This window comes from Ylistrum balloti, unplaced genomic scaffold (genome assembly GCF_031769215.1).
Source record: "Ylistrum balloti isolate Yb309-2 unplaced genomic scaffold, AGI_CSIRO_Ybal_v1 Utg369636, whole genome shotgun sequence".
Taxonomy (NCBI): domain Eukaryota; kingdom Metazoa; phylum Mollusca; class Bivalvia; order Pectinida; family Pectinidae; genus Ylistrum; species Ylistrum balloti.
The window spans coordinates 34338-47479 of record NW_026781899.1 but is presented as its reverse complement, the minus strand read 5'-3'; the positions used below and the strand labels follow the sequence as shown (position 1 = coordinate 47479).

General features: G+C 32.5%; 1 protein-coding gene across 1 annotated transcript in view; it reads right to left on the bottom strand.

The window, feature by feature from the left end:
• The window catches only part of LOC132553248 (RAB11-binding protein RELCH homolog), a 146166-nt gene that overhangs the window by 128461 nt on the left and 4563 nt on the right, over positions 1 to 13142 (bottom strand). Inside the window, exons 8-19 of the mRNA XM_060217478.1 lie at positions 12511 to 12589; positions 11263 to 11361; positions 10554 to 10666; positions 9895 to 9985; positions 9532 to 9603; positions 7827 to 7967; positions 7387 to 7545; positions 2674 to 2854; positions 1730 to 1886; positions 1127 to 1250; positions 617 to 665; positions 305 to 396 (exon numbers count right to left, since the gene is read on the bottom strand). Coding sequence (XP_060073461.1) covers positions 305 to 396; positions 617 to 665; positions 1127 to 1250; positions 1730 to 1886; positions 2674 to 2854; positions 7387 to 7545; positions 7827 to 7967; positions 9532 to 9603; positions 9895 to 9985; positions 10554 to 10666; positions 11263 to 11361; positions 12511 to 12589 — 1357 coding nt within the window. The remainder of the gene's footprint in view (positions 1 to 304; positions 397 to 616; positions 666 to 1126; positions 1251 to 1729; positions 1887 to 2673; positions 2855 to 7386; positions 7546 to 7826; positions 7968 to 9531; positions 9604 to 9894; positions 9986 to 10553; positions 10667 to 11262; positions 11362 to 12510; positions 12590 to 13142) is intronic.

Here is a 13142-nt window from a genome sequence, read left to right as displayed (position 1 = left end):
ATAATCTCAGCTAAAAGTTCAGTTTGTTATTCCTTTATGACCTATTAACAATCATTTAAGGACATGCCACCTTGGGGAAAGCTGGAATTTTCAGACAAACCATTCTCCTGCAGCCAGTACCTGGCACTTGCCCTACGTAAGCCTAAAACCTGTGACCCAGAGACGGAGTGCTAGTGATAAAGACAGTCAGACCTTTAACCACAAGGCCGTCATGGCTCGGTAGCTAAAAATATATCCTTATGTTTATATCTAATAACTGAATTTACTGAAGCGTGAAGATTCTGACATCATTGTGGTGACTTACACTATTGAATGCACTGAGGACACCGCCAGCATACACCGGTACAATGCACGTCGTCACTGACGTCTGCTTAGCATTGGCATATGCCTGGTATTCTGTTGAAAAAATAAAATTATATTTAGCTGAAAGATCTTTTCTAAAAGTTTTTCACCATTTCATAAAAAGAATATGGTCAGGGACATAACTATATATATATACACGGTTTTTTTTTAATTCAACTTTTACAGATACTAATCTAATGATAAGCATTACCTGAAAAATTTAATGTAGAATTTTAAGAGAGTTTAAAAGGTATGTCAGACACTAAGAACTTACCAACATGTTCATCTGTTAACATCATAAGTTCTATAAACTTTGGCCGGATCTGAAAACAGAAATTTTAGCTATCATTTCAAAAATCCTCGTAAATTTTATTTTTTTCTAATCTTCAGAAAAAAAGGTTTGCTGAAAAATGAAGTTATCAGAAGCAGTAGTGACAAGTTATAAATTAGCAGAGATTTCAAATCTCTCACATTTCTGTTAGATATAAAGCTCACTTATTTCACAACTATGGCGCAAACTCATATAAATCTTTCTTGCTTGCACAGACATATGTATGTAAGAGGTATAACTGTGTGAAGGAACTGGACTATCCGGGAAAAACCCACGTTGTCAGGCAGATGACCTCACAGCTTTAAACGGCCAATTCAGAAATGGGAATCCCCAGTCACTTTGGTCAAAATCAAGTGTGTTATCCAATATGTAAAAACTTATCACTGTAAAATGACTGAATTTCTTTTTAAAAATTAAAAACAAAATTGTTTTAATATTTAAGAATAAGTTTACCTTCTTTTCTGTGAATGTTTTGCCAAATGTCCGGCAAATCTTAAAGAAACATTTACACTGACACGTAGTGATGCGAGGAGCTGAGAGTCCAGCGCCCATGGAGATCTCAATAAGACGTGGGATACTGGGGGGAAAAAGGTACATTTACAATCACAACAAACTATTATTAATTTGAAATCTGACATTTACATAAAAAAACATTCAATCTTATATAAGATTGTGAAAAGAACATCAAACCATTAGCTGACTTTACATCAATAACCCTATCGCCTAATACTTCCTTTGAAATAAAAGTTAGGGGAATTTATCAAAGACAAATACTTCTTTTTTGAAAAAGTGCATATCTGAAATATCTCAAGCAATAAATTATTAAAAGTTTTGTTTTTTGTTTTTTGTTTTTTTTTTTTTTTTAAGAAAAAGTCTGAAACCTTCATTTCAATCATATAAAATAAGTATATACAGGTCTTACTTTCTTCAGTGTCAGGAAAAATTTTAAATACTTATTTCCAGTAAGTTGTAAGTTTTTCAAATGCAAGAGTGTCTTAATGAAATAAATAACAAATTTCCAAAATAAAATACAATGAATCTGATTTCACTACTTACAGATTATTTACAACCCAGTTAAAGTTGTCCCATGGTTCAAACCATTCCTGAGATATGTGGTTTTCATATAGATACATAAGGGCAGACAACTCTCGTCCACCTCCAACTACAGTTTTCAGATCTGACAATGGTGAGCTTGGTTTGGGAAACCGAGATGCTGAAAAAGAACCAAAACAACAATATTAAAGTGTAAGCTCAATGGGAATGATTTTTTTTGCTTATGAACTTTATGAGTACTTAAAGAAAAAGTAAGGTTTCCGAGATATTCTTCAGTGTTTTAAATTGACCAAGGAGAGTGATATGTGGGATGGGTCTGTTAGAATACAAGGGATAATTCTGAGTGACAGAATTATCCTGGAATCAACCAATGAGTCTCGTGAAGACGAAATAAAATGTTTCTGTACTGGAAAAAAAATCTATTAGCAATGACAACATTTCTACGTTCGCTTAATGTAGATAATATCATGACCATATAGATCAGATCTTCTCGTTTATTGCCTTGTTTACACATAGATTGATAGGATAGAGACCTTTTGCTGGAGATACAAAAGATAATTTGAACATGTTGCAATAAGCCTGAGGATCGAGTCTATATCAAAGACTAAAAGTAAGGAGCTGGGCTTATTACAGCACAGTGATAAAAGATTTATTGATTTTCAGGTGGAAACAGTATCATATATATAGCTGGGCTTATTACAGGACAATGATACAGCATCTATTGATGTTTAAACTGAAACAGTATCATATAAATATATATATGTGTGTGTGGGCTTATTACAGGACAATGATAAAAGAGTTATTGATAGTTTTTATGGAAACAGTATAATACATATGGCTGGGCTTATTACAGCACAATGATTCTAATAACATTATATCAAAGCTGTGTTATTTATATGGGTTCGCTTATTACTAAATAAATATCACAATTTAATATAGATACTTACCATCTACAGGCTCTGCTGTACCCAATACTTCACTGATTTTACCAACAAATGGAGCGGATTTGACCATAGAGATAAACAGGAAGGGGACGAGTTCTTGGAGAGCCATCATGAGGAGGAGGAAGCGTCCCTCGTTCAGGGGTATCGTCACACTATTGGATGCCTTCTGAGCCGCTAGAGCACACTATCAAAATAAAGTCAGTGACAGGTTTTAGAGCAAGAAATATTTCTGTATTTGTTTGTCTGTTACTCTCCTTATAATGGTTTTGTTTTCCCTATTTTAACTTCCCTGTTGTCTATGGAAAGTAAAGAAGTTGTTTGATTGTGTTCCAATTCATAATGTAAATAAAAAACAAAATAGATATATTGAAAATAAAAGATAAATAAAAATGAAAATATTGAAGTTAACTTTTACAATTTCATCTACCCTGAACAAAACACAAGATTTTTTTCACTACTTCATTACCAGATTCCTTCTTTTCAGAGATTTTGATATTGTCTTTTTAGCCAATCAGCAGTAACGTATCAAACAAACAAACAAAAAATAGCCAATGGAAATACTTGTTACAAAAAAGATAAATTATTTATGGGGTAACAAAGACATTATAAAGGAGGTACTCTGTACAATTTGTGTTTCACATGCAAAATATTTACTTAAATTTATATTTGTAAACAATGAGTTCAATGCGAAACACAATTTAAAAAAAACACTCAATGATATCTGTATAATGTATATGCATTAAAACATCAAATTATTTTCATACTACTTAATATGCACGTGTATTGATATTTATAGATTGGCAGTGAAAATAATTAACTAATCGACACAATAAGCCTGGGTGTAATTTTGTGAATAACAATATTGATAACTATTCTGCATAAACAACATCAACAACTTTTCACTTTAAACCTCTGCCACCCCTCAGATAATAAGTGGTACAGTCCAAGTCAATGAATATTAGAGTCCACTATGACAGCAGAGGGGTGGAAGGGTTTAGCCAAACATAAAAATGAAAAGTGTGCAAAAAGATCTGACCTTCTTTTGAATAAGAAATTTCATTCTAAAACCGAAATAAAAATTAAACACTGGTACTAATTTTTAATAAAATTTAAATGAAAAATTGCAAAGAGCTAGTTTTTAAGCAATGTTTTAACATGAAAATGATTAGCATCGCTTTAGGCAATCTACAATCTAGATAGTTTTCTTTAAAAAGATCATAACGTAGAAATATCAACTGAATATATAAAAATATTTGAGAGGATTGAAGCAGAGATGTTAAATGCTCTGGTTACATAGATATACTACAATTACCTACAGAAGTATAATATATTAAATATGTACTACAGACACTACAGTAGAAATGGTGATTAATTTGATTATAAAAATCAAACACTCATTAAAAAGGTATAAAATATGTAAATAAACAATTATGATATGAATATGTATGTAGTATATATGATATTTTCAAGAAATTTGTTGTGGTCCAGAAAAAATGACAGAAAAAGACTTCATCAAATATCTCTAGATATACTTTTATTCAGAAACATAAAATTTTCACTGAAGTAAACTTTTGTTTATAAAGGACATACTGTTCTCTGATTCAGTACGATTTTATTGACTTAAAAGTTAAGAAACAGATTTTTTAAATGTAATTTCAAAACTACAAATTTCGTGTTTAAGATGTTGGGTTCTTTATATAAAGTTAAGAGTACGGAAAAACTTTCCTCACTTGAAACATCAACTTTTTCAAATCTATTTTCGAAATATTTATTAAAATGTGAATGCTGGAATTTTTTTTCTTTAACAGTGATTATCAATAAACACCTAATTTATTGTTTGATAAAACATACAAATGATGTATCAAACTCTAAACCTCTCTGCGATAAAATCAATTTAATAATCCCACCACCTCAAGAATCATACCTGTATGTTATAGCTCCATGAAGATAATTACAAACGGAGACAACTTCATTATACTGTTAATGTACATATTTTGGCGTATTCTAATTTCAGTGTAATAGTAATTTTGAACACATAATCAGGATGAAGAATTTGCTTAGTGTCAAAGGTGTCAAATACCTGTCAAAGGTGTCAAATAACTGTCAAAGGTGTCAAATACCAGTCAAAGGTGTCAAATAACTGTCAAAGGTGTCAAATAACTTTACTGCTAAAAAATGTACATTTACAGAATTGAATTATTATTTCATTTTTTTTAAAAAGATAATGATGTTCATTTAGAATAAATCATTAATAGGAAAACAAATTATAAAGAGTTTTTTTCCCCTTTTTGACAAAATATTTCAAATTCATATTTTTTTCTAATTTTATGAAGCAGCAGTCAACAGGTATGTTTCTTTAAAAGAAAAATTTCTGTGTCAAAAGGTGAAAGCATCGGTTTGGAAAACAGGACCGCAACACAGTATTTTGTCACCACGGAAACTGAAAAACACTGGCAGCAGAAAGAGAGAATATTAACATAATTAACACATTAATTAATGAATGATCTATAAAACATTGGCCACCATCAAATCTGACAGATATACTGGCTAGCATAGCAAAACAGTAAAGCCACAATCACAGAACACAAATGTTGGTGCCCTATCCTTTTAATAATTTCTTAATTCATGATGTACTTTACGACTGGCATGATCAGGATTTGACAAGGTCCTGTTACAGAATACTGGCTATGTAATTCTTGTATTTTTTTCATAGAATTTGTTTCATTTTTATTTTGAACTCTCAAAAATACTATAAGATTGCAAAAAAAATAAATTCAAAACATTTTAATGTAAAGGATTTATATACATATATTTCTTTAAAATATCTGTCAGATATGAAATCAACACAATGGTGATGTAACAATGGAACTGACAGGCAGAATTGAACAGTGACGAGGGGGCTATCAGTTGGAAACTTGAGACTTTATATAATGGTCACGTGAATAGGATTGAGAAATAGTGCACATTGAAAGTGACGAGAAAGATAAAGGATTATTTCCAAAACTGTATTCATCTTTCAATTTTATTGGAGGAAAGTGTGGCAAATTATGATTGGATGATTTTATCGATGGTGTGTGGAGTCTGAAAAAACAGAGTGTGATTATATAAACGGCACACCTTTTCTGGCAGGCTTCACTACCAAAAATAACATACCTGTCGTGTCGCCAACTGTAGGTAAACATTACATCATAGGCGGTATAGTCATTTATCATACCACAACATAATCTAATTAGGCTCAATTATCACAACAAAACAATCCTAATTCCTCTTTGGTGGGTTTGCAGTCTACGCCCTATATATTTCATGATTATTGTGTAAAAAAATTCAATTGTAATAAAATCTCCTATGGTAAAGATATAGATTTTTTCCCTAATTTGCTAATGAGGAAAACAACCCTATAGGAAGTTTGATTTAGCTTCAGGATCTACAGGTTCAAATCTTCTTCAATCTATGTATTACAACACAAACTTGAGGCCTTTTCATTTTTGTGGGCAAGACTCTCCAGAAAGCAAAAATAATACTACAACATTTAGCCTCATTTTTTTTCTTCCCCAAACCTGTCATCAAATAACTCTTGTCAAGTCACTTGGACCATGATTTACAAAAATAGCTTTGTTATAAGATTATGTCAAGTATTCTAGCCCCTTTTGTCATGAACAGCTTGGCTTCAGGGTTGAGGAGAATTTTTTCCATGCTTCAAGAAATATTTCCGATAGAAAAAAATTCAGCTAATGAGCGGTTACATACTGAAACTTTACCTCTGGAGTAATATTCATGAAAATTGGATATCATCTTACATCTAAATTGCAAAAGTTTAATACGTTAAAATTTCATTATATGGTTTTCAAACAATACCACAAAATTTTTGAACCATGAAAATTACCAGCTACACAGTATGTGAGTATTGTAGCTACCAACCTGTATTTGAAATAAGTCTACAAGATCTGTACATATTTATACCACCTAGTAGTTCCATTGTTCTTGTGAATACAAATAATAAACTTTTAAGCACAAATAGATAAAAATTAAAGTTAAATAATAGATACCACACTAGCACTAATATTAATCAGGAAAGCAACCCCCTGTGTCATCAAGTAGTGAAAGGAATCCAACTGTTTTAGCAATGTAGATAATTTCTTTATTTAACATCTGAGAGATATATGCATAACAAATGTATACCCTCAGACTGTGGCCTGTAAAACATGGCTGATTCTGACCTTGACCTTTGATTTAAATTTTTTTTACTTTTTCAGACAATCCATTGATGAATAAATTCCATAAAAGTCCATCACAATGTTGAAGTATTTTTTTACTATGGGTTATTTACCAGGGTCATTTTCCTAGTGGAAAAATTTTATCCTAGTATGTATTTTATTCAACTTTTTTTTAACTTATAACCCTATATATGTCCCAACATTTTCCTCTCTCGACAAATTCAAGTCAACATTCGTTTATTATTCCCATCCAAAAATCTCTAGCCTTTATATGACTTCGAAAAGGAAATTAATCTGATAAGTTTCAAATCTGGTATCAAAATTCATGCAATAATGCATTAACTCCTAAACCTGTACCTAGCTAGCAATTTTCAGTGAATTTGTCAATATTTTTTCTTTAGTCAAAAACATGCAGTTTTTAAAGACCATAAATAAGGTTGATGACACAAGGTGGAGCCGGTGAGCCAGGGTGAGAAGCAGAGATATATGGAATTGCCTTAACTAGTTCTTCCAGATCCTTAAGGATGGTATTTATCAGATTGTGTTCCAACTTGTCCAGTTCCTGAGCCCAGACTGCAAATGCTGGTAGGAAGACCTGCTGGGCTGCTGTGATCACTCGCTCTGAGTTGTCCTTTAGGGCTGTCTGCAAAAGCTCAAAACCCTGTCAAGGAAAAATCACAAAATATTTTTAAAAACTGGAACATTTAGAAACATTGAGAAAGGAAAAAAAAGAAATTGATTATATACAACCTCAATTTTTTTTTCTCAAACTAAAATTGAAGGACTGCAATATTCCCAAATGACCTCTGAACCCATACTGACACAATGAAAGGTTTCTTTGTGAAGGTAATGATGTCTTGAGACAAACTATTACAGATATAATTTGTGTAGTGTGTTTTACATCAAAAAGAGTATTTAAAAGGAAACAACACTGTGTCGTACCTGGGAGAATTTGTCCGTATCACAGATAAAGCCAAAGAGTAGACCAAGGCTCCTGACCACAGCCTCTCGGACTTCCTCATCCTTATCATCACTCAGCATCTGTTGCAGCATGGACAGCACTAGTGAGCTCAGGATTTCATTCTGAAAGTAGATAGTGAGCTTTACAGTTAAGATAGTGAGCTTTACAGTTAAGATAGTGAGCTTTTACAGTTAAGATAGTGAGCTTTTACAGTTAAGATAGTGAGCTTTACAGTTAAGATAGTGAGCTTTACAGTTAAGATAGTGAGCTTTACAGTTAAGATAGTGAGCTTTACAGTTAAGATAGTGAGCTTTACAGTTAAGATAGTGAGCTTTTACAGTTAAGATAGTGAGCTTTACAGTTAAGATAGTGAGCTTTTACAGTTAAGATAGTGAGCTTTACAGTTAAGATAGTGAGCTTTACAGTTAAGATAGTGAGCTTTTACAGTTAAGATAGTGAGCTTTTACAGTTAAGATAGTGAGCTTTACAGTTAAGATAGTGAGCTTTTACAGTTAAGATAGTGAGCTTTACAGTTAAGATAGTGAGCTTTACAGTTAAGATAGTGAGCTTTACAGTTAAGATAGTGAGCTTTTACAGTTAAGATAGTGAGCTTTACGGTTAAGATAGTGAGCTTTTACAGTTAAGATAGTGAGCTTTACAGTTAAGATAGTGAGCTTTACGGTTAAGATAGTGAACTTTTACAGTTAAGATAGTGAGCTTTACAGTTAAGATAGTGAGCTTTACAGTTAAGATAGTGAGCTTTTACAGTTAAGATAGTGAGCTTTACAGTTAAGATAGTGAGCTTTACAGTTAAGATAGTGAGCTTTACAGTTAAGATAGTGAGCTTTACAGTTAAGATAGTGAGCTTTATAGTTAAGATAGTGAGCTTTACAGTTAAGATAGTGAGCTTTATAGTTAAGATAGTGAGCTTTACAGTTAAGATAGTGAGCTTTACAGTTAAGATGGTGAGCTTTACAGTTAAGATAGTGAGCTTTACAGTTAAGATAGTGAATTTTGATAGATAATGAGCATTGTTTTTGTAAGAAAGATGTACGTTTTCCAGGATAAGGTTAAAACAATAGGGGCATAACTCCAAAGGAAATCATCAAATCAGATAATGAATCTCGAAGATACATTTACTTTTGGTATTGATCTGGTAGAGAAAATAAACAGATTCCATCATTAAAAAATTTATTTTATTTTATGTAAAGCAATATACAAAGAAAATCATCAACGTTAAGATCTGTAAAATACAGACGGACGGACAGACGACAGACAACATGGTATGTCATAAGCTCACTTGGCCTATCCAACCAAGTGAACTAAACACAAAGTGAGCAGGAACTCACATAGATATACCCCCACCCCCTCATCTTTTTCTTCTGATCTAAAGCTATTGAGGTTTTTTTTTTATTTTAACAGACATCGACAGTGACCTTTGACCTTTAACCTAGATCAATTACCACCAAAATCTTGTTTTGTGTAAGACTTGGTAATGTGATGCTATGGTGTAGATATGAACTAAATCTGTCTTCAGGTTCATGCACTTATGCACACAAGTCAAAGCAATTACTAAAAACCTCCCCCTCCCTTACATAAGTAGGTATAAGATTTGTCCATACAGAAAATATAAACAAAGTGAACTTTCCATTCAGTGAACTATGAATTCTCTAATTGTATACTTACAGGTAGATAGGAAGCCAGAGCCCCACACGCCTCTGCCACTAGTATCCTCCTCTCTGCATACTTGTGACTGATCTGTATGTGACAATATTGCTTTGTCAGTACATGATTTCAAATTACCACTTAGCCTAGCTGGTGAGGATCATATTTTTCTGTCATACAGAAAATTATATGATAAAGACTAATTTTCTATCTTAAATCTGATATGAATTAACTTCTATAAATTCCTACATTGATACTGAAGCAGCATTTTCTCCATCATAAATCTAAGTTTTTGCATATAATCTTATTAACCAAAATATGATATAAGCAGTCATTACATTAACAGATGTGACATTAACAGGAGTATAACAAATCTCTGGTTACCTGTTCCCAACACTGTGGGAGGAGTTCCTCCATGAGTCGAGCTTGTCCGACATGTTGGGCAAAAGCGACACATCCCGTCAGTATCATCTGTCTGTAAACACACAATTACATTTAATTAGACGTACATTTGTTATTCCCTATAAGCAAATTCTTCATCTCTATATAAGGAAACATTTCAGCATTAACCTTTGATATTGTTATTTTTTAGGGGGTTCCATGTTTCATTTTTTTCAATAACAGAATGAACTTGTGAGAATAGATACCATGGTAGTAAAGTAGGCAGAAGAAATCCATGGTCTGTGAAACTTCAGTGAAAACTACATCCTCCTTCTTCAACTGATCAGTAAAACATTCAGAATTTTAACCATAAAAAAGCAAAAAAAATACACCCTTTACAGTACACAATCCAGTAAGTCTTATCTAAAAATTTAGATTAAAATCACTATCTTTATATACACTATCTTTATCCTGTAATAAGCCCAGGGGTATAACACTTATAAACTTTTATTGTGTTTTTAGTATTGGGCTTATTACAGCATAACAAAACTGGATTTGTTTGTATTTCTGTAGGAATGGAAAAGATATGGGTGGGCTTATTACCAGATATTGGCCAAGTACAAGATTAAATTTTGATCTACAAATTTTGATAAACGTCAAACCTTTGTTCATCGTCTGGTTTCTTGATGAGATTAAACAGGATGTTCAGTAATTTGTCTCTTTCCTTTGAGTCTGGATGCAACATGGCCGTACACAGGATCAGGGGAATTAACTCCTGTCAAAATCAATGTTATGTATAAATGAAGTGTAATACAATCCAGGAGAAAATACTCAATAAATAAAATTGTCAAAAACAAAAAGGTCTGCATATAAAAGACATTGGGAGGAGTACAATATAACTAGGATTCAGTGGAAGGGGTCTAGCACACCAATTATTAAAAATAGTGTGATTGTTCTATGACCTAGTCGATAAATTGTGTTTGACCAGGGGAAATAACTCTGTTTACAATACACTAACCAATGGAATTTTCATACAAAAACAAGAGAATTATCTCTTTTGTATGATTTTACATATGGACAAGGGAGATAGCTCTGATTTCAACATTTCTATCCCTCTATCAGTTTGCTTTTCTAGTGAGTTGCAAAATTCGTTTGACACAACTATTGACCTAATGTAACCAGGAGCCAGGAATATGGTTTCTGTCTCTCAACTGATGGGTAGTTGTGACATGTCCATGGAATTTGAGAAATATCATAGCAGTACTCAGGTAAAAAAAGCTGTTAAGAATGGACACAGAATTACAACAGAAAAAAACTAATGACCGCAGGCAAATATCACACCAAACTATTTTGATGTTTGAAGTGACTTACCTCCCTTTTGGCTAGAAGGACATTGGGCACTATATGAGGTAGACAGCGACCTAGCATCAAAACCACATTGTCTTTGTTGAAGCCTGCGATCTGAGACACCTATAATAAGCACAGAAAAAGTAAACATGAAGACAAAGATTACAAGTAAAAATACAGGTAATATATACCGGTAAAATTCAAAGGAAAAAATACAGGTAAAATATACAGGTAAAATTCTAAAGAAAAAATACAGGTAAAATAAACAGGTAAAATTCAAAGGAAAAAAGAAAAAATACAGGTAAAATATAACGGTAAAAATTTAAAGGTGAAAATATGGGTAAAACATACAGATTAAATTTACAGATGAAAATACAGGTAAAACATACAGGTAATTTACCGTTAAAAAAATACAGGTTTAACATACAGGTAAAATTTTCCAATAAAAATACAGGTAATACATACAAATAAAATTGACAGTGTCTTAGGCTGTTAAAAATTATGTAATATCTAATTTCCTGAGCATATACTGGATTAGCAAACAATGGACAACTTCCAACATCATCAGTCACTTAAACAAGTAAAACAGCAAATAACAAAATTTCTGACAACCTTAGAAAAATGAAAATAAACATGTAAGTCAGTAAACAAGCATACTGAGAATTTCTGAGAAGATATATGTCCTCTACAGGTCCACACAAGCTATTACACTGTAACAATTTATAAATTTTCTAAAAATAGTAACAGTGACCTTGACCCAAAATCTCTGAAACTCAAACTTGCCCAAGATATCTTTTTCAAGTTTGATATGAATCCCTAAAGGAATGAAGTCGCTAGAGTGCTAACAAAATTTCACAGGCTCAGAAAAATACACATGGACAGAGAGGAGAACCATATTCCCTCCTGTTTTCATCAGTAGGGGACTAATATGTGACTATAAACATCTAACATGTCCAAAATATATCAGAACTCCAACTAAATGAAATTCAGTTAATTTCCATCACTAATCTGACAAGATAGACATATCCAGTTGGGAAAGTTAGTCAAATATACAGTTCATTTTGGTTGTTTTCCTTTACACAAATTAGGAGACAAATCTCTTTAATTTGGACTATCATATATTCTTTTGCTTAGAAATTGCTACCTATTGTTGAAAAAAGATACAAAAGAAGTAAATTCTGCTGTAGCTACTTTTGCTGGGCATTTGATGGCAGTAATGATTCATTGAAGGGAGATAACTATCCACTCCCCTATGAAGTTCTTCATACTTGCCTCACTCACAATCCGGTTGTCCTTGGACACATGGAAACATACATCTAACAGGGCCTTCTTGAATGTTGGTGGTAGATGTCTGTCACAAAAAAGACACTGTTTTACAAGTCAATAACTATATCACTTATATTTGTTTACTTCAAATGAATGGTGGTCAAGTTACATAACAAATTATTATTTCATAAAAAAACAAGAGTACCGCAAAGCGGAACAAAATATGCCCGTGAATATCCAAAAGAGCAAAGGGGCATAACTCTTATTCAAATCATCTAATCAAAACCCCGTTCAGGAAAACACAACTTCATATCATGATGACTAAGCCTACTAAGTTTCATAAAGATCGGCTGAAAAATGTAGGAGGAGATCTCTGGACAAATAAAAGTTTACGACAGACACCGGACGCTTGACGGACGGACGGACAGCGCCATACCATAATATGTCCGTCTTTCGACAGGTGTATAAAAATGTCTTCAATCTTAGCTTATTCCAAAATTTACCTAGAAGAATCTCACAAATATTATCGTTTCTGCTGTTTTAAAAACCCAGTAGACTTGTCTATAAGGCCATTCATTGTATGAGTAAAATTTTTTTTTACCTTGGTGTCCTTTATATAGAAGTTCTAGATATTTATA